This window comes from Struthio camelus, chromosome 21 (assembly GCF_040807025.1).
Source record: "Struthio camelus isolate bStrCam1 chromosome 21, bStrCam1.hap1, whole genome shotgun sequence".
In the NCBI taxonomy this organism is placed as follows: domain Eukaryota; kingdom Metazoa; phylum Chordata; class Aves; order Struthioniformes; family Struthionidae; genus Struthio; species Struthio camelus.
In genome coordinates this window covers 1635375-1654944 of record NC_090962.1, presented here as the reverse complement: position 1 = coordinate 1654944, position 19570 = coordinate 1635375, and the positions used below count along the sequence as shown (strand labels likewise).

Sequence of the window (19570 nt, the reverse complement as noted above, 5' to 3'; positions counted from 1 at the left end):
ATCCTAGTCCGGGATTCCCAGGGCTGCTGCTTCCTTTTCTGAATGTAGCCGTGATCAGAGCCTGGGGATGCCGAGTCCTGTACAAACATTTGAAGAGCGAGATGGCCTTTCCCAAATTCTTGCAAACCAGAGACCGGATGGGCTCATTAGCCTCACTTTACACACAGATCTGAAGCACAAAGGTACTGAATGATTTACCTGAAGTCGTATAGGGAGTCCTTAGCAGAGGAAATGTGAAGCCCGTCCAGCAAATAACTATAGCCTGTATTTTTCCTTTTTTTTTTTTTCTGTCTTTTGGAAAAAGAGATCTTGGGGGCAGGATGAAAGGAGCGGGGGAAGAGAAAAACACTGATGGAGCTCTTAATTACTTCCACACAATTTCCTGTTAATTTCATATCGCTTTTGTTGTTGGTTTCTGTTGATGCTTTAGGTGAGGTCTGTCACAAATCCTACACGCAGTTCTCCAACCTCTGCCGTCACAAGCGGATGCACGCTGACTGTCGCACTCAGATCAAATGCAAGGACTGTGGCCAGATGTTCAGCACTACCTCTTCTCTCAACAAGCACCGGCGCTTCTGCGAGGGCAAGAACCATTACAACCCAGGGGGAATTTTTGCCCCTGGACTACCCTTGACGCCCACTTCCATGATGGACAAATCCAAGCCCTCTCCCAACCTCAATCACGCCAGCCTGGGATTTAATGATTATTTTCCATCCCGTCCACACCCAGGGGGTCTTCCATTCACCCCTGCCCCCCCAGCATTTCCTGCCCTCGCTCCAGGGTTCCCGGGGATTTTCCCACCCTCCCTGTACCCCAGGCCCCCTTTGTTACCGCCCACACAACTGCTCAAAAGTCCCCTCAACCACACTCAAGATGCAAAGCTTCCAAGCCCCCTTGGGAACCCGGCACTTCCTCTGATTTCTGCAGTAAGCAACAGCAACCAGGCCACTTCAGGAGAGGAGAAATGTGAAAGCAGCCTGGAAAACTCCTATCTGGAGAAGCTAAAAGCCAGGAACAGTGACATGTCAGATGGCAGTGACTTTGAGGATGTCAATACAACCACAGGCACGGATCTGGATACCACTACTGGCACCGGCTCTGACCTGGACAGTGATGCAGAGAGTGACAGGGACAAAACAAAAGAGAAAAGCAAACAGATGGAGAGCAAGCCGGATTTTGTCAGCAGTTCTGTGTCCGCAAGTTCCACTAACAACACCAGCGAGATCCCTCTCTTCTATTCTCAGCACTCCTTCTTTCCTCCCCCAGAAGAGCACCTGCTACCTACCACAGGAGCAGCCAATGACTCTATTAAAGCTATTGCCTCCATTGCAGAGAAATATTTTGGTCCTGGCTTTATGGGGATGCAGGAGAAGAAGATGGGTTCGCTCCCCTATCATTCCATGTTCCCCTTTCAGTTCCTCCCCAATTTTCCCCATTCACTCTATCCGTTTACAGAGCGGACCCTCAATCACAACTTGCTGGTCAAGGCAGAACCAAAGTCACCCAGGGACCTCCACAAAGTAGGCAGCACCAGCTCGGAGTCACCCTTCGATCTCACCACAAAGCCAAAAGAGATTAAGCCAATCTTGCCACCACCTAAGGTCCTGCCAGCCCCAGCCTCAGGGGAAGAACAGCCACTGGATCTAAGCATTGGCAACCGCATCCGAGCCAGTCAGAATGGAGGAAGAGAGCCACGGAAAAACCACATTTATGGGGAAAGGAAACTAATGGCAAGTGAAGTCCTACCCAAGATTTCTCAGTCTCAACTGCCTCAGCAACCGTCCCTGCATTATGCTAAGCCATCACCCTTTTTCATGGACCCCATTTACAGGTATTAACATACCCTGCCTTAATCATTTCCCCTGGCAAGCAAGGTCTGTAGCTGGCATGCAAAACTCCAGGCAGATCTGGATAGGGGTTGTTTAGAAAGGGCAACGACAGTCCGATGCAGGTGATTGCACTTGTCTCTCCTTTGTTACAGCATGTTGAACGTTCTGAATTGAAAGGTGTGAATAATTGGAAAGAGTAATCGTAATCAATATATGTAAAGAACGTATCCTTATTTTGATAAAGAAGAAGCTTGGCCTATTTAGGGACTCTCCCACGAGCCAACGCTAAGATGGCACTTCTGGTGGGGAAATTCCAGCGGGTTTGATTCGATAAGAATGCAGAGTTCAGCTGCCGCAGGACCCTTGCTCTCGCGCCTTGGGAATGAGTCAGGAGCCCTGGGAGCCTAGAAACGCAGCTCTCCCACTGACTTGTTTGATGGCCTTTTGTGAGCCGCTTCACCTTTTCCTTTCCCCCTCCCTCCTTTCTTTCTAATCCCTTTTCTTAGACTTATGCAGTCTATAGGAAGTGCTGTTCTGGAACTGCTGTTCTGCTGCTGAAGGATTTTGAAGTCTGGAGTAACAAGTGCTGTGTAAATACGTGGCAGCATCTTATTATCCAGATCTCTCCCACGTGCATTTCTGGCATAGTTAGCTTTCTTTGACGATGTCAAGGGTTTTCCAGTTTCACTTTGAATGGATGTATGTTGAGGAAGGCCCGACTTGCGTATGTCACTTCTAGAGCGAGCAGGCATGTGTAAAGAAGACGAGGTGAGGTTCACCGAACTACCAGTTAAACTTCCAGAAAGAATGAATTCAGAAGAAAATGTAAGGGGACGGTTTGAGTCTTCTGTTATTTTAAAGCTTTTTATAAATTCTGTTTCTGAAGGAAAACTAACGTAAGGTGAGGGTGCCCGTAAGGATGGCTGGCACCGGCGCTGCCTTTGTGACCTTCCCGCTCCTGAGGCGACGTACCTGTCACGTAGCAAATAGTGTTTGCTTGCTTCAGCCGAGTACAGGGAAAAGTGATGTCCCAAACCGGTGTGATTTAGACACTGGCATGGCAATTAATTCTCTCTTGGGATAGACGGACTGCTTAATAACCATCCGTTTCAGTGTGCAGGTTTGGCCCAGAGGGCTCCCAGCTTCTGCTTCTAATTGAGCAGTCAGTTCCTGGAAGCTGATGGTTTGTTCTTGCATTGCTTAAGTTCAAGGTGAATAGCATGCTGCCGGGTTGCACAGACTGGGTCAGCTGCGTCGAGCCGTAGCCCAGGCTGCTGGAAAGGTACTGGGTATGCTGCGGGAGCTGGCGTTTTCCTAACGCTGGAAAGACTCAGCGTCACCACAGAGCGATTATGTCAGCGCGGGGATGGTTCGACTGAGTGTTCAGAGGATTGCGAGCAGCGACGAGTAGTGTGGCCTTCGCTGCTGGGTGGAAAAGCAGGCCAGCAGAACGGCACCTATGTCACTGCCTCGCTACTATTGTACGGTTGATAACTGTGGGAAAAAATGATGTCAATGTCTAACCAGGCCAAGGAACTGTCAGCTGAGATGAGGATTAGTGAGCCTTCATTGCTTGCTATTAAGAAAGCGTCTCTCACTTTGCCAGCGCTCGCAGGGTTGATACGGTGTTGTTTGCTTACATGCTTACCATCTGTGATGGAAATGGCTACATCACAACCTGGGACACATAATATGTTCTGTCTGGGATCAGACATCGCGATCATCTTCTCCTGGAAACATACGTAATGATGTAAATAGGGCAGTGTTTATTTTTGTAAAAGCTACTTCTGGAGAAAAATGAAGAAATGGGATAGAAAGGCAGAAGCCTGGAGTTAGCTTAGGATTCTACCACCTCTGGCCATTCTCAGTAGGAATGTTAAAACAACATGGGTTGCAAAAGCAGTTGCCAATTAAAATAGCAGCCTCGGGAAAACCATAAAGGTCCAGGAGACAGATGGAAGTGAAGGATGAGGGCATCGCTCGCTGCATTCCATGGGATGCATATAGTTTTGGTAATATATTAAAATAGAAAGTCAGCGGTGGAGTCGCTTGCAAATCAGACTTCTGATGTAATGAGCTAAACAGCAGAGCTTCCAAGTCCCAGCTTAAAAAATATGGAAATATTTTGTTTCTAAACTTCTCTTTATCAGACTCTCTCACATCATTTGGCTCCTTCATTTTTCTCCCAAAGGCCACTTAAATCCTTGACATTTTCTCCTGGTGATATAATTTAATGCAGCCAGACAGCCTGAAATCTGTGCAGTTTTTAGCTCAGCCTTGTTAAGGTAACGTTCTCAGGCACTGGGCTGAAAAGATCAGCTTAATCCTTTAGTCACTGCGGAATTCAGCTCTGACGAGGAAATTTGTGCTTTATTGTGTTCTCATTACTTGCCCCTGGAAGATGATGAAGCTTTGTGCAGCGCGAGCTCTTCACTAAGGGCTTTACTTTTTGAGGCAGGTGGGGCTGTCTCACGACAACCCTGCTCCCGAGCTCTAGCAGGCATTCCCTTGTGCATCATAGCTAATTTCAGCGCGTCACGGAGCATAAAGCCTCACGGCTTGGGGGTGTTACTAGCTGTGGTTTACTATTTTACCTTGCATCAGGGAGAAACTTAGTTTTACAGATTGCTGTTTTTTGAAAACACAGGCCTGTAAAAAGGCATGCCTTCCGAAGCACAATAATTATGACTGCAGTTCACATCCAGTTCTTTTCTTTTCCTCTGGCTAAGAAAAATTAAATGCAGATTAAATACAGTTCGCTAAATAGCACTCGGCATGACTCTTCTTTTAAACTCTTTTTGTAATTTTTGATCCACGCACCAATCAGCTGAAGTGCAGCAAAATAGTTTGCTCTCATTTACTCTGGACTAATGGAGTTAAAATTACTTTTACTATTGGATTTGTACCGGTTCAGCTGAGATGGACTCTATTCCAGTAATGCAAAGATGCAGCTGCGTTTTTGGGAGTTATTTTGATAACACCTTTTCCCATAGAGGACGTTTCAGTTTCTCATTCTCGGTGATTCCATGCCATGGCTTCCCTGCAGGTAGAAAATTTTGTCAACGCAAAGCCAGTATTTTCCAAAACAGGAGCCTAAATTTCGGATCACTGGTCCATAGTAAGGTGCATAAGTGTGGGATATCTGAACGGTGCTAAGTGACAGTAGGAGAACTCGTGTGCCTAGGTCACTTTGGAAATCTCCCACCGGCTCCTAACTTCTAAAAGTATTGTCCGCATATGCTAGCCAAACAAAGTCAGTGCAAATTATATCTTTAGCTGCAAGGGAGGAAATGACTATGAAACACCTAATGATTTCAGCACACGTGAGGGCTGCAAAGTCTGGCCCAGTGGTAACTGTTAAGATGGAGACAAACTCGCAAAGACAAAGGTTGTCCGTGCAGTGGCTGCTGTGGGCTCTAGAGCTACTCCTGCTTTTCTACAGCGAAAATGCTGCTTTTGCTCTAAGTGTAGTTTTCCTTATCAGCAGTTCACAACAGCAGTGGCCTTTAGACCACTGTAGCAGAGGCCTCAGGTCTCACGTAGAAGAATGAAAACATATTCTTTGTCATTCAGTTCGAGGGCTAATAAAATACTGCCAAAAATAGGGGCTCGATTTTGATACCAGTACCTCTTGTGGGGTAATGCGTGGGCCACCCTTGTGGTAGGCAGCAGAAGGGGAGGTAAGACGTCTGTGATAATAGGCGAAGAGCCTTGTACGTATAATCTAAGCACCTCAGCACACGAGCTGGCTATTAGTTTTCTTTCCTGCTTGTAGCCCTGTAAGGTATGTAACCCTCTGTGTTGTTGTCCAGCAGGGTGGAGAAGCGGAAGGTGACTGACCCTGTGGGTGCCCTAAAGGAGAAGTACCTGCGACCCTCCCCGCTGCTTTTTCACCCCCAGGTAAAAGCAGTAAAGTTATAATGCAGTGTTTGATTGAATGTCAAGAAATTTTGAGGTGGAGATGGCACAAACAAGTCACCTGCATCAGACTTTTCCTGGCCCGACTGAGTCCTCCGGTATTTTCCACCAGTTACTTCTAAAGGCTTCTGATTTTATCCCAGGTTGGAGGCTAATGGTGGGACTGCCTTCCAGTTCCTTTCGCATAGGCAGAGAAGCAGGGACAAGGTCTGGGCAGCTCGTACGGTCTGTCTCAGTGCGCTTCCCCTCGCCAGAAAGGCCACGCGGTTCCTCGCGGGGGACGCCTGGTGCAGCCGTTTGCCGTAGCGCAAAGGGGGGAAAGGCTCTCCAGCATCCGAGCGGCAGCATTTTGTGCCCGTTCGCCTTTCCCTTTGCGGCACGTAGAAAGCGTGGAAGTGCAGGGCAATGGGGAATCAGGGTCTAACTCCACCTGCTCCAAAAGGCGATGGGTCATTTGACTGGAAAGTTGCATATCCCTCTCCTACGCAGCTGCTCTCATCTCTGTTCTCCTGACTACTCAGGGGTTTTTGCTCCCTCTGTGTCTCCGTCAGGTCTGAGCCACTGCAGAGCAATGGGAAACGCGGCCGGGCAGCTTTCCCAGCTGAAATTAGACCAGGAATGTCAGCCCACGGTGCAGCCATGCTGGCCGTTAGCGTGGAAGCGCTGAAAGGCACGACTAAGAGCAGCGCAAGCAAGACCGTTGCTGAGAGTCAGCGCGGGTTCACAGGAACCTCATCGGCGTGCCCCGCGCGGTTTGCTGCGTGGCGGTGACAGCGCAGCTGGCCTGCGCCTGCGGCACGGCGTCCCGCTCAGCGTGCCGGGCACCAGCTCTCCGCAGCCTCCCTCTTGGGAACCCGCGCTGGCGGCCGAGCCCGCCGGCCCTGCTGCACTCTCCTTTCTGTTTACGTGCATTGTTCTCCTTTGATAACGTTTCCCACCTTAGATAAATAACTTGCAGGTTTGTGAAAGCTGGGTCCTGGTGGCTTTCACAGCTAAACTTAGTTCCTTCATTGTTTTGCGTCAGCCCGAGAGTTTGGTTAATAACTTCCCCCGATTTTTCCTTCGTGCTGGCTGGATAATGGCGACGGGCTGGCCAGCAACATCCTGTGTTTGTGTGAGTTAGAATAGCGGGGATATCGGCCTGAGAGGGAGCTGATAGCGGGGAGGAGCGAGCGCCGCAGGCAGCCAGCGCGGCCGGCCCGCCGAGGGGGCAGGCGCTGCCTGCAAGGCTGCTGACATTGTTCGCGAAAGCAGGCCGCCTCCTCTTCCCAGGGCAACGACAAGACGTGGAAGGTCTGGTTATCTCTAACGATTTACCGCACGGAATAGCCTAGAATTAGCAGGCGCTCGAGTCCGAAACTTCCTGATAACTACTTTTTACTAAAGTGTGCCGAGATCACTTGCTCTCCACGGAGCGCACCGCTCCCGCGTCGTGTGCTCGGGCAGAGCTCAGGCGCGCAAGGTGCGCGACACGGGATGCTGGCGTGCCAGGCCTGCATCCTGTATTCGCCTGGACGTCCCCCTAAGAAGCTGAGTATTCAGAGGCTCCTGCCCCTGTCTGAGGGGCCGGGCGCTTGTAATTAAGCCAAAAGGCGCGATGAAGACTGAGCATGCGGAAGATACTTTGTCTCCTAAAAGGAGTTTCCGGCAACTTTTATTTCTTACCCGGCTGTTGACAGTAGTTTCTCTGCTATGATGCGAGTTACTCCTGCGTTGTCTATTTTAAATGAAACTCTGGACGACATAAATAAATGGTGTAACTTTTTGATTACTTAATGGAAAGCCTTTTCTCACCTGTTAAGTTTCTTTTCTTCTCCCCTTCTTTTTTATTATAACCAGGCAGTTGTTCCCTGAATAGCAAAGTGCCTTTACCGCTAGAGAGGCTGTGGCCGGTGTTTAGAATTGTAAAATAAGCCTCGGGCTCTCAGGGCAGCAAACATCTCTGCCTAAGTGCCTGAAGAACAGGGCTCGACAAAGGCTAGCTCCAGGTACGCCGGCGGCAGGCTGAGCGGCACAGCTCTGAAAGATCCGCAGAGCATTTTAACGTGATGGTTTTGTTACATGACTGGCAGCTGGGGCAGAGCTTTTGCTGTAAATGATCGAGTAACCTTTTCAAGTGGCTGGCGCTAAGTATTACTTACTATTTATCATGGGCTGGGAGCCTCCAACTAAGGGGCTGTGGATCTATTAACGAGAAATGGGTTTTACTACTCCTCTTTTTTACGGCTTATGAATGGTTGTCAGCCTTCCACAATGTATTCTTTGGTGATTAAGACAACTTTTTTTATAGTCATACATTTTAAACAATATCTTGGCTCTCTTTTCCCCCCTGAGCCCAGTTTAATAAAGTGTAAACGTGCAAAAGGTCAGCCCTTCCTGTACAATAGAGCATCTAGTTTTGATATATGGCTTCCTACTGCCTTCCGCTCGCTCGCTGTCTCCCCGGGTCCCGGCCTGCCGCTCCGGCGCGCTCCCCGGCCCCGCTGCTCCCTGCTTTCCTGGTGAGGTCATCCGCAGCCAGGAGGCAGCTTTAGTGCTCGCTTGTTTGTTTTATCCGTGTGTGCTGCTGGGTGTCTTGAAAGTGCTCTCGAGAGTGCGCGGATATGACCGTTGAAGATGGTGGCGTAGTCCTCTGAGCTGCGGCTCTCTCTTGGATTTGGATTTCCTGTTTTGCTCCAATGAAAGTAAAAGTGTTTGCTTTAGGTCGGATTTTTACGAATAGTCATTTATAGACTGACTTTTTTTTTTTTTTTGGCTTTCCCCTTCTCTGTGCTTCTGGTCTGGTATTTAATCTCGGTATTTAAGTGAGAATGTGGCCATTGCTGAGTCATAGAAACTGCAGCTGATGTTATTCAGTGTCACATCCTAGGCCTGTGTGCCTGCCACTCCCATCTGAACGGGTTTTATGTCTGGAGGTTATGGTCCTCCTAACCGTAACTCACCCAGCTGCAGCTCCAAATATTTTGGCTGGAATTTCCTTTCACTCCAGGAAGTTCAGTCATCTCCCACCCATCCTTCCATCACCTTTACTGGCTTCTGAACCCTTCTTACATATAATTAAAATGTTGGCCTCGTAGCTAGACAAACTCTCTGTGGACCCCCTCCATCCTGAGTCTGATCTTAAATCCACCTCTTCCCCAGCTGCTGCTATTCACCCCTCCAGCCCCAGCCTCTTCCCTGCCTCGGCTCCGTGGCTGGCAGTCAGGCACCCCGGGGCTCCCTCCCGCTCCAGGCCGGCCCGGATCCTCCTGCCCAGGACCTCTGTCCTTTTACCCTGGGCTTGTCTGTCTGTCTGCCCGCTGCTCGCTGATGTTTGCCCCTGAGGCAGCGTAAGGGTAAGGGGTGCTGTATGGAAAATCAGAGCTGCTTGCGTTGTAAGACTGTTTGTGCGGAGGGCTTGGGCCGTGAGCTCTGCATCCAGCGTTTGACCCTGGTATTTAATTTCAGTGTCATCCCTGGAAAAAGGGAAGCCAAATGCACTCTGAGATAATTTTTTAAGGTGAAAGTAAACACATGCGCATTGCAGAAGGTTAAAAAAAAAAAAAAAAAAAAAAAAAAAGATCTGGTGCTTGGTGCTTGGCTTTATCAGCTGTATTTTACCTGATCTCTCTAAGCCCAGTAACTTATTTCGCCCTTTTCCTGGCCGGATGCAGCGAGTCCATTTTACTCTGAGCGTTCTGGGGATAAGAGTAAGCACCAGCAACAGACTTTGAGCAACATACTGCAGGGAAGAGGCGCATCTTACACATCAGGTATTATTCTTCCTGTGGTTTGTTATGACATGAGGTCTTTCCTTGTCCTTGTAGATGTCAGCCATAGAAACGATGACGGAGAAGCTGGAGAGTTTTGCAGCCATGAAGGCAGACACCGGCACCTCCCTGCAGCCCCTCCCGCATCATCCTTTCAACTTCCGATCCCCCCCACCTACGCTGTCCGATCCCATCCTGCGCAAGGGCAAGGAGCGTTACACCTGCAGGTAAGGGCCGGGGCCCAACCGCAGGGGCTGATGGAGGCCACCCTGGGAGAGCAGCACCCAGGTGGGGAAGCTGCATCAGACCCAAGCGTGCCACAGAGAAACTTCAAATCACGTTGGCAGGGGTGGAGAGAAAAACAAGAGGTAGGAAAATTAGAACAGAGCATTCTCATGACTAATTCGCTCTGAAATAGCTTGTTTTGTCTGGGAGAAAATCAGCATCTTCTATTTTCTTTGTATTTTTTAATAACTTTGAGGGCAGATCTGGAGAGTCTCAAGCAAACCAAATTTTTCAAGCCAAGTCTCCTATGTGTGGTAGCAGAGGTCACAGTTTCCAATGCAAGTGCATTACAGTCTCAACCATGCAAAATAATGTACTTTAAAAAGTAGCTTACAGGAAATCAGCATTTCACACACAGTTGTCTCCACAGAAATACTTGTGTATCCCCTGCAGCTGTAAAACCTCATATCGGGGCATATCACCCAGAGATTTAAAACCTGTATCTGCTTATCGAGTTTTACCCGCAAATTCGAATTTATTGTGGAACAGAGTTCCTTCTCTCATTTTGCTTCCTGTTGATACGTTTCCTTATTCTAAGCAGACGGTCAGACTCATAGCAGTACATCCTGATAACAGCAGTGCAATGCTGCAGCATTTGTCTAGAGGAAAATCCTGCAAATTGTAAGAAGGATGATCAAGTTGCTTCTATATGATAAGCAACGAGCTAGGAATATCAAAGAAATCTATAAACATCTCCAGTGACAGGGAGAACATGAATAGACAGTGATTAAACAGTATTTATCCTAATGCAGGAACGAGGTAACATCAAACCAAGTTACTAACTGACAGGTCCAAAGCAAACAGGAGGTTTCTTGACACAAAACACATAGACCAGCAAAGGAACTCATTGCCACAGGATGTTGTGGATGTCAAAAGTTTTTATGCGTTCAAAAAGGACTTAGAAAAAGAGATGGAAGAAACTCAGCCAAAAGGTATTGAACGCAAAGATTCATCTTTAGGCTCAGGAGGATCTTTAAGTGTGCGTCTGTGATGCAGACGGATTGCCCCAGTGTCCCGCCACTGTAGCTCCCAGGCTTCAGGCGGGATGTAGCTCTGCTAGTTCTTACCTCCACGTCTGCCTGCCCCGGTACCTCTGTGCCTGGAGCTGTTGCTGCACAAAGTGTTTTTCTAATTTTGGGAATGGTATCAAAATGAGCGAGATGGATAGCACTCGGTGATACAGTGTTTGCAAATGATCTCATGTGACAGGACTTTCATGCACTGATGGTTACTTTGGCTTTCACTATCTAGGTACTGTGGTAAGATCTTCCCGCGCTCAGCCAACCTGACACGGCATCTGCGGACACACACTGGAGAACAGCCCTACAGGTGACGTTGTCCCCCAAATAATGTCCCTTTCCCAACACACTGGTCGTTCACCGCTATGTTATTCTTTTGCTTTCTATAAAGTTGTGCCAACATAATACTGCAATCCTGTAGCGTTACATGTAGTGATTCATAGGATTGTATATAATGTGTACCAGCCAAAAATAATCAGACTTGGCAGCTTCAAGATAGACACTTAACTTATATTTAGATATATGCTGGCAAATGAGTGGTCTGATTTTCAGTGTTGTTTAACACTCACATTAACCATTCATCTCAAGGACAGCTGAAGGTGCTGAATGTCTCTGAAAATCAGGCTGTTTTGAAGGGCTTGCCAATAAATTAACTGCTGGGTCTAGCTGGATTCTTTTTTCTTTTCCTAATGCATGTCAGAAGTCCCTGGAGTAATGGATCAAAGAAGACCTATAGTGTATCGACTTTAAAATCTAAATTAGGGAGCGCCCCACCTTAAGTGGCAGAGTTTAAAAGGCGTGATCAGAGGGTGGGTGTTCGCACACTCTTATTTCAGGTGTTCAGCGAGGTGTCTGCGTTTGAGGCCTGCACTACTGTTTTCTGTTAATTGCGGGAAGAGGCCGGATTTTTAGGTTTCAGCTGGCCCTTGTGTGTATAGAGAAGGGCACGTTTGCAAAGGGGCTCATCTCTCCCCCTAGACAAAACCCTGCGTGCAGCCACCACGCTCTGAGCGCAGCACACAGAAGTGATGGATTCCCATAAAGGGACTCCTGTTTAAGCGAGTGTTTTAGATTTCCATAAAACTCACGAGAAAATATGTGTGTGTATGTATGTATATATGAAGAAACATTGTTCACTGAAGACTAAATGGGAATTTTGGGGTCCAACATTTTTTCTTTTTCTTTGGTAGTCGGTTTCGAACAACTGTAGCAAAAACTGCTTTGACTGATTTCTTTTTAGAATAGGTACGTACATAAGCAAAACTGACTGAATGATGAATGGAGACGTCACTAAAAATCAGGCGCTGTGTTTTCCGTAATGTGGATAAGTGTTTTGCACGTTGTCAAACAATAGTAACAATTCAAGCAATTGCATTTTTGGTAGCTAATATTATGGTACTTCCATACAGAGTCATAAGCTCACAACAAAACTAGCATGTCATAGTTATTATATAAAGAGAAACACAAACAAATTTATGAGCAGCAAAAGGCCATCTGGTCAAATCTATGGAATTTTTATGCTAAGCTAAGCTACTTTCTCCCACATTTAAATCCCTGGTACATAAAGTCAAGTTTTTTTTGTTTTGTTTTGTTTTGTTTTTTCCATACAGAGTCAAATTCTGACTGTAGACATTAGGTAAACTTTCAAAAAAAAAAATCCTCTCCAAAACAGACATATATTTTGGAACCATTCCCTGTTCTTCTAATTTTTCACTTGCATTATTTGATAGGACTTGAATGAATACTGTGTATTCACTATACACCCCTGTCTGACTAAAATGCATGCTCCCGGTTATTCAGAGGTTGTTAGTCCAGTTTTCTTCCAAAAAAGGAGACTTGCAACTTAACAAAGGTTAGAAAAATAAAGATTTATTTGATCTGGTCTTCTCCCAGAAAACGGCCTGTGTGTTTTTTTTGTAATAGAGGTTTGACTTCTGGACAATGTTGCAGTATAATAGCACTCCTGAGAGTTAGTGCTACGTTTACAGAAGAGTTTAATTATCATTGATTTTCTTTTGCTCTTTGAGAACTGAGATTTCCAGCTCTATCAGCAATAATTGTTTTGAAAGCTTGTTTTGTAAGTGCTGACTTTATCCAGGTATAAGCAGGTTGCTGATTTTTCAGTATTTTATTGTTGTCATTCTTGTAATTTTTCTTTTGAATGTTTAAATATTTTTTGTTGACTCTGCTAGTGTGAAAGTTCATCCAAATATGAACTACACTCTTCTTAAACCTAGTACAAACTGATCCAATGTCCACACAGAGATCAAGAAACATGCGGATCAGAAAATCAGGTGCTTTCTGTTTGATTCCTAATTGTCACTGATAAATGATGTGGTTCTTGCCATGTCATTTAAAGTTCCTACGTTTCCATTTAATTATGTATAAAGTAGGGATAAATAGCTCTTGAGCATTGTGGAGGTTAATTAGTTCTTTTTGAAAAAGGAAAGTGCTACATATATTTTGGTGACTGAGACATACCTGGTAACGCATTGTGCTTCCTTAGAAGCAAGCGGGTTTGAAATGACTCACGGACATCATCTTATGTAGTGGAATTAGACAGAATTCTTTTCTTTCCGCCGTTCTTTTCCACACTGGATCTAAAATGCAACAGTATGTATTTCAAAACCCCAGAGTAAAAAGGACTATCAAACTTAACTATTTCCGTTTCTTTCAGAGGAATGCAAAAGAAGTTGGGCTTGTTTGGAAATAGTGTCAGACTTCTGTGGCAGCTCGGGCAGTAAAAAAATAGGACTTTGTTGTCCTTCTGAGATTGTGAAGAAAAATCCAGAAGAGGCAGTTTTTAATGAAGCTCCTTGTGCTTCAAGCCTGTGAACATAAGGGTGTATTGTAGTTGTGGGTTTGTATAAAAACCCACATAAATAAAATTTTCATTTTTTGTTTTCATTTTCTGGAACTACGTAAAACCTGAACTGAGAACAAGTAAAGGCTATTCGGCTCAACAAGACTTTAGTTTCTTCTTTCAAATGTCCATTCCCTCCAGGATGCCATCTAATTGATTCTTGAATTACACCCAGTCCTGAAGCATTGCCTGTAAGGCTGCGATTCCTTCTAAAAAGATGTGCTTCCTGACGTCTGTTTTGCATTTGTTTTTCTTTAATTTCCTTTTAGGCCCCCATGTCCTGTTATCTGCATTAAGCTGAAACTAACAACTAGAGCTGACATTTACCATGTCCCGTAAGATTGCACATAGTTCCATAAAAAACTTTTCTTTTTTTCTTTTTCAAAATATAAGCTAAATTCATCCCTGGGGTAACTGCACTTGAGATTAAGGAATTACTCAAAGGAAGAGTAGCTATCCATGTGTTTTATGGTTTGTTACTGTAGTTCTGTCTTTACAGCTCACATTGTCTGATCCTCAACTGAGTGTAAAGTTAGTTCTGCAAGAGCAGCCGTGCTGCTGGAACTTGAAGAACGATGTGGGACGTTACTAGTACATTTGAAGCGTTACCAAACTGTCTTAGTCTTACGGTGATGAGCTCAGTTACTCATTCTTACATTGCGTGTGCGTTTTTTTGTTTGTCTTGGGGTTTTTTTTGTTTGTTTTTTTGCTGTCTATTTTCCCCTTCCAGTTGTGTATTGGATTGGACATCTGGGTTCCCTCAAGGTCTTAGGGCTGTCTGCTGTGGCTCTGAGCTCCTTCTCGAAGTTCCCTGGCTCTGGCTTATTGTTAGCTATCGTTCCCTCCTGCTTTATTTTTTTTTAGCCTGTTGGTGTGTTACTTTAAACTGATAAGCAACAAATTTTACTTGCATTTTGTCAGTGTATTTACAAAGCAAATACAGCTTCTTTTGTATTTTACTCTCCTGCTGCCTCTGTGTTCACCTCTTCCCTGATTTTCAAGTGGGTTCCTCTGTCTAGATCGTTTATTTAGATTAAAACCAGCAGAGATCCGAGTAGTGACCCCTCTGGGACCACAAATAATACAGTACGTCTCCCTCGTCCCTTTACTTTCAGACATTAGATATTGCTCCTTTCGAATGCCCCTCTGTTTTCTATTTTTTTTAACAAGCTCTTTATCCTTTCTCTGTATCTTAACCTGGATCCACATAGCTCATAGTTAGAGCAAGGACCTGTCAGGAGAAACTTTTCAAAGACTTCCTGAACATCTAAATAAATTGACATACAGGAGGCCAGACCGTTCCTGCCTGGCTCACGTGAGCGCTCCCTTTGAAGTCGCTGCAACTGCTCGCGTGAGTGATGCGCGCGCGAGCTGGCACGGACGCCGGCGGCGGCGGCGGCGGAGGCCGCCGCGCTCCAAGGCCCCGAAAGCCCCTGGCCTGCCAGGCACCAGGCAAACACGGATAACGGACAGCATGACTTAGAAGGGCATATAGCTGAAATGGTGCGAGGCCGGAATAACGCGGTGGAGAGCTGCCCTAGCTCTGGGAATGTCATGACTCACCAGCACTGAGAGATAATTATTAACTGGGGTGGAAAGACGTTTTAGAAAGTGGAGTAATTAGGGGTATAGGAAAAGAAAGCCAGAAATACTGTAGCAGCTGATACGCTTTTGTGAGCCTTACGGCAAGGGCGAGTCTCAGACTCTTTGGTGGCTACTACAGGAGAGACAGTAGTGATCTGATTTAGAAATGTGTCTCGCATATAAGGGGGCGACAGGCAGGGAATGAAAACCTTGAGCACCAGCAGAGGAGGCAGCTGGCGATGCAGCGTCAGTAGAAGTAAGGCAGGCGAAACTGCTTACGTAAGTCCTGTGGAGTAGCAAGTGTATGGGGGTGTGGGGCTGCTTTGGCCCTTTGCGTGTTCTGCAGTGCTGAACAGGAGAAGCTGCAGAAGCCCGGCAACTCATGGCATCAAATCCTTTGGTTGCTAGCAGGTAGGAGGAGAGTAGGAGCTGCAAATCTGTGCGTGTTTCACTCTCAGTATATAGACTGTGCTTGTTCTTGCTAATGTTCAAATAATGTCTTGTTTTCTTCAGTTATTCGATTCATTTTCTGGAAAAAAATAAAAAGAAAGCATTTTGAAGTCTGAAGAAACTATGGTTTAACAAGACATTTTGCTTGCTTTCTAGGACAGTCATGATGAAGTTACATTGTATGAAACATCTTGATTCTTTCATTATAGGAAACCTCTTAATTCTTTTTTTGTGTTTTAACAGTAGGAAATTTGGAGGTGGACATGGAATCCATAAACACTGAGAGAGAGAGTGTTTCATAAGCGTATCTCTGCTATTTCCAAAAATAATATCAATCTATTTTTAGCAGCTGAATCAAAATCACAGCTGTAGCACATCTGGAAGCTGTGTGTGCGTGTCTGTGCGTTTCACAAAGTAGATTTTTCTACCCTTACACCTCCTTTCCCCATTTGAATCCTTTATGTTTGTAGAAAACAATAGTACGCCCTTACTGTCAAGCCTGGTGCAGTTTCAATCTTGACCGACTCGAGCACAAGATTCAGTTCTGTGCGCACTCTTCAGAGAGTGGACTAATGGCATTCCTAAAACATGTACAAACTGACCCACCATCTTTACGGCTGATCAAAAGTGGCTTAGTTCAGTGGGACAAATTTTGCTCTTAATTACAGCAGCATAGAGCAGTTCTGCTACAGTAAGTCGCTTTACTCTGAAATTGTGCCAGCTTAAGACCAGGGTTTGCCTTGTCCCCTAAGCGTGAAGGGTTTGCAAAGGTGTGCAGCGGCGAAAGGATTCTACTTCTTCTCATGGGTTTTGGCAGTAGAGCCATGAGGAAAGTAGCTTTGTTGAGGTATAAATGACGTATTTAAAGAGAGATCTAATGAGGGATTCGTGCTGAGTCAAAGAGGAACTCGGGTTTCTCTAGCTGTAGTCCCGAAACTCTTTGTTGCGGCTCGAAGCTGCCCTCTTCAGTAAGTTCGGTGCATTCTTGTTCTGCGCTGCAAGCGGATGCAGAGGTCCAAGTTCCCAGCGCATCTTGATTTAGCAAAGCCTTGTTTTTATTCTGAGGGAATCTGAATCCAGAGAGGGCAATCGGGACTTTAAACAAGCTTCCAGCGCATCTACTGTGGGTCCTGTAGAGGTTCGTTTCAAACAGGGAGCGTTTCTTCACTCAGCGGTTTCCCCAGACACTCTGCCTTGGCTCCTTACCTTCGACGTTTTCTCATTGCGAAGCAGATGCTCGTTACATAGGAGTAAATCTCACCCTCTTTAGAAAGTATGGTGGTTTTTTGGGAGCTATTGTACCATAGTAATAACCGTAATTACCTGTAAGACACGCTCTGCTGCCCGCATCTTGAGTTCCACAAGGAGTTTCACAAACAAATCTAGAGTTTTGTGTATCACCAGATAACTGTGTCATGTGGGGATACACTGGCTGATTTACATTTTTAACGTCCCTTCTTTCTTCTCCTTCTGTCTTCCTTCCACTTCCCCCATAGCTCTGTTTCAGCTACTTCGCCTGCAGAATGAGAAGGGCGGACAAAATAAATTCTCCTTTCATATTTTTACATTTCTGTGTGGAAAAGTAATTATTTTATTTTAAATTCTTACTTGTTTGGACGGCTCCCTTTTTAATTAATCCTTATCCCTTCTTTGTGCTCCTTGAATAACAACAATATCAGATTGGTCTGGAATGATTAATGCCTCGTGCTTTCCAGGTCCTCAGTGGAGTCAAGATTTATAGACCAATGTTTTCTGGTTTTCTGGTAGTCAGATTTTTCTTTTTGTTTTTTTTTTTTTCCCTCACATTGCGCTCATTGGCATTTGCTTCTATTTTTCAGGTGTAAATACTGTGACAGGTCATTCAGCATTTCCTCCAACCTCCAGCGGCATGTTCGAAACATCCATAACAAGGAGAAGCCATTTAAATGTCACCTGTGTAACCGATGCTTCGGGCAGCAGACCAACTTGGACCGACACCTTAAGAAACACGAACACGAGAATGTTCCAGGTAGCAAACAGCAGGGCCGTGCCGTTCTGCTGGGGCAGAAGCCTTCGTGCTTTAATCTCTTTGGTCACTTTGGGAAGCCTTTATGGAAAGTGCTGTTTCTTGACACTGAGTATCTTTAGGTAGCAAAAAAAAGATATGCGAGCTCCTCCTGCAGCAAAAGATGCATTTGCCCACGGTGCATGGCTATACCACGCACCCGCGCGCATGCACAGTACTCAGTTCTGCTGAGCGCTGCTCAGCTAGTGCTTCCAGGTCCCCTTTTGCAAGCCATAAAATAGTAATCATGATATTAACTTCCTGGGGACTTTATCCAGGGAGCACAACGTCATGCTGTGAGATCTTCAGGTACAGCGTTAATGTGTCTGTCTCGACATCAAGCTCTGCCAAGGGTTTTCAAGCTGAAAGGCGTTTGTAGATGCGTGTGCAGTTCAAGAAGCCAGACAGTTTTTGCCCTGGAAACGGGATGAAGAATCTCCTACCCTGAAGCCAGCTAAGTAATCTTTCAGCCTAGGGAAAAAATTTACAAAAAATTTACAGGCAAACAGCTGTACAGTGGATAGTGATTCTTAACCTGTATATACCATCCGTAAATGCTAAATACCCTCTGTGTTTCTCTCTGTAGATCAAATCTGGAAAATACGAGCTTCCTTTGGCAGCTTTGGTCCATGACATTTCTCTTAAACGTTCAATTCTTAATGTTTAGTAAGAGGATTATTGCATAATGTTCTTCCCCTGTTTTTTTCTCTTTGTAATAGGTTTGACAATATCTGATTGTTTCTTCTGTTTGTTCTCTTTTCTTGTTTCCCTCACTCAGTGAGCCAGCACTCTGGAGTCATTACAAACCACCTTGGGACCAGTGCCTCTTCCCCAAACTCGGAATCAGACAACCATGCACTTTTAGATGAAAAAGAGGATTCCTATTTCTCTGAAATAAGAAATTTTATTGCAAATAGTGAGATGAATCAAGCATCAACTTTAGCAGATAAAAGGTAGGCAAGTAAATAAAATTTATCTGGTAACATGTATTGTTAACATGATTAAAAGACCAACTAGCCTCTGTCCTGTTGTCCTTGATTTAAAATGCTCAAAAGTGAGAAACATAACAGTTTGGAAAGTGCATTCAGCTTGAAGCTCTAGGCCTAGTGCTGAGTCTTCTCAGAAGTGCCCTAAGTTTGGAGGGCGTGCACTAGAGAGCTGAAACGTTGCCGCAGCATCTGTCTGAGCTGCGCTGCGGTGCAGCTGGCAGCTGCTTGTGAGGAGGGTTTGTATCTCTTTCAGTTTCCAGTCTGGCATATTGAGGCAAACAGGCACGGATTTCAGTGCAAGTTGGGTAGGACATCTAGAAACCAAACCTCCCCATCAGCTCTTCCAATGCAAATCGCACGCACTCGGAAATCTCAGGAGCCTGGTAGAAATTCTTCTGCATTCCTTCCTATTTGCCACATCAGCTCAGTTAAGGCATACAGCCTCCCAAGGTAGAGAACGTTTGGAGAAACCTTCATCAGCCTCGTGGTATAAACATCTAGTAGAGGTCACAGGGGTGGTGTTTGCTGGAACTTCCTATTTCTCTTCCTTCCATGTTACATGTGCCTAGACAACTGCCTCAGCTGTAGAGACCGTGTGTGGTGCACACCTTCCCTGTAATGACATTAATCACATAACTCTTAATATCTAAAGAGCTTAAACAAGGAGCACTACAGTTTGCAGGCATGGCTGTAACCAGTGGGAACAACTGAGGAAGCAAATTTGAAGAGAAGAGAGCTAGTAGTTGCGGCAATAAGAGGCAGGCAGGCAGATTGCTGCAGAGTTAGCTCCTGTATGATAGTTTAGAGAAAACTCAATTTCTTCACTACATAAATAAGTC

The 19570-nt window shown here is 45.6% G+C and overlaps 1 protein-coding gene across 5 annotated transcripts in view; it reads left to right on the top strand.

The window, feature by feature from the left end:
• Positions 1-19570, top strand: part of PRDM16 (PR/SET domain 16) — a 346662-nt gene that overhangs the window by 315444 nt on the left and 11648 nt on the right. For 3 of the 5 annotated variants that reach the window (XM_068915931.1, XM_068915928.1, XM_068915930.1), the window contains 6 exons: positions 431-1832; positions 5643-5730; positions 9555-9724; positions 11034-11111; positions 17537-17706; positions 18521-18695. In XM_068915931.1, coding sequence (XP_068772032.1) covers positions 431-1832; positions 5643-5730; positions 9555-9724; positions 11034-11111; positions 17537-17706; positions 18521-18695 — 2083 coding nt within the window. The remainder of the gene's footprint in view (positions 1-430; positions 1833-5642; positions 5731-9554; positions 9725-11033; positions 11112-17536; positions 17707-18520; positions 18696-19570) is intronic. The other 2 variants (XM_068915929.1, XM_068915932.1) reach the window with 1 other exon arrangement.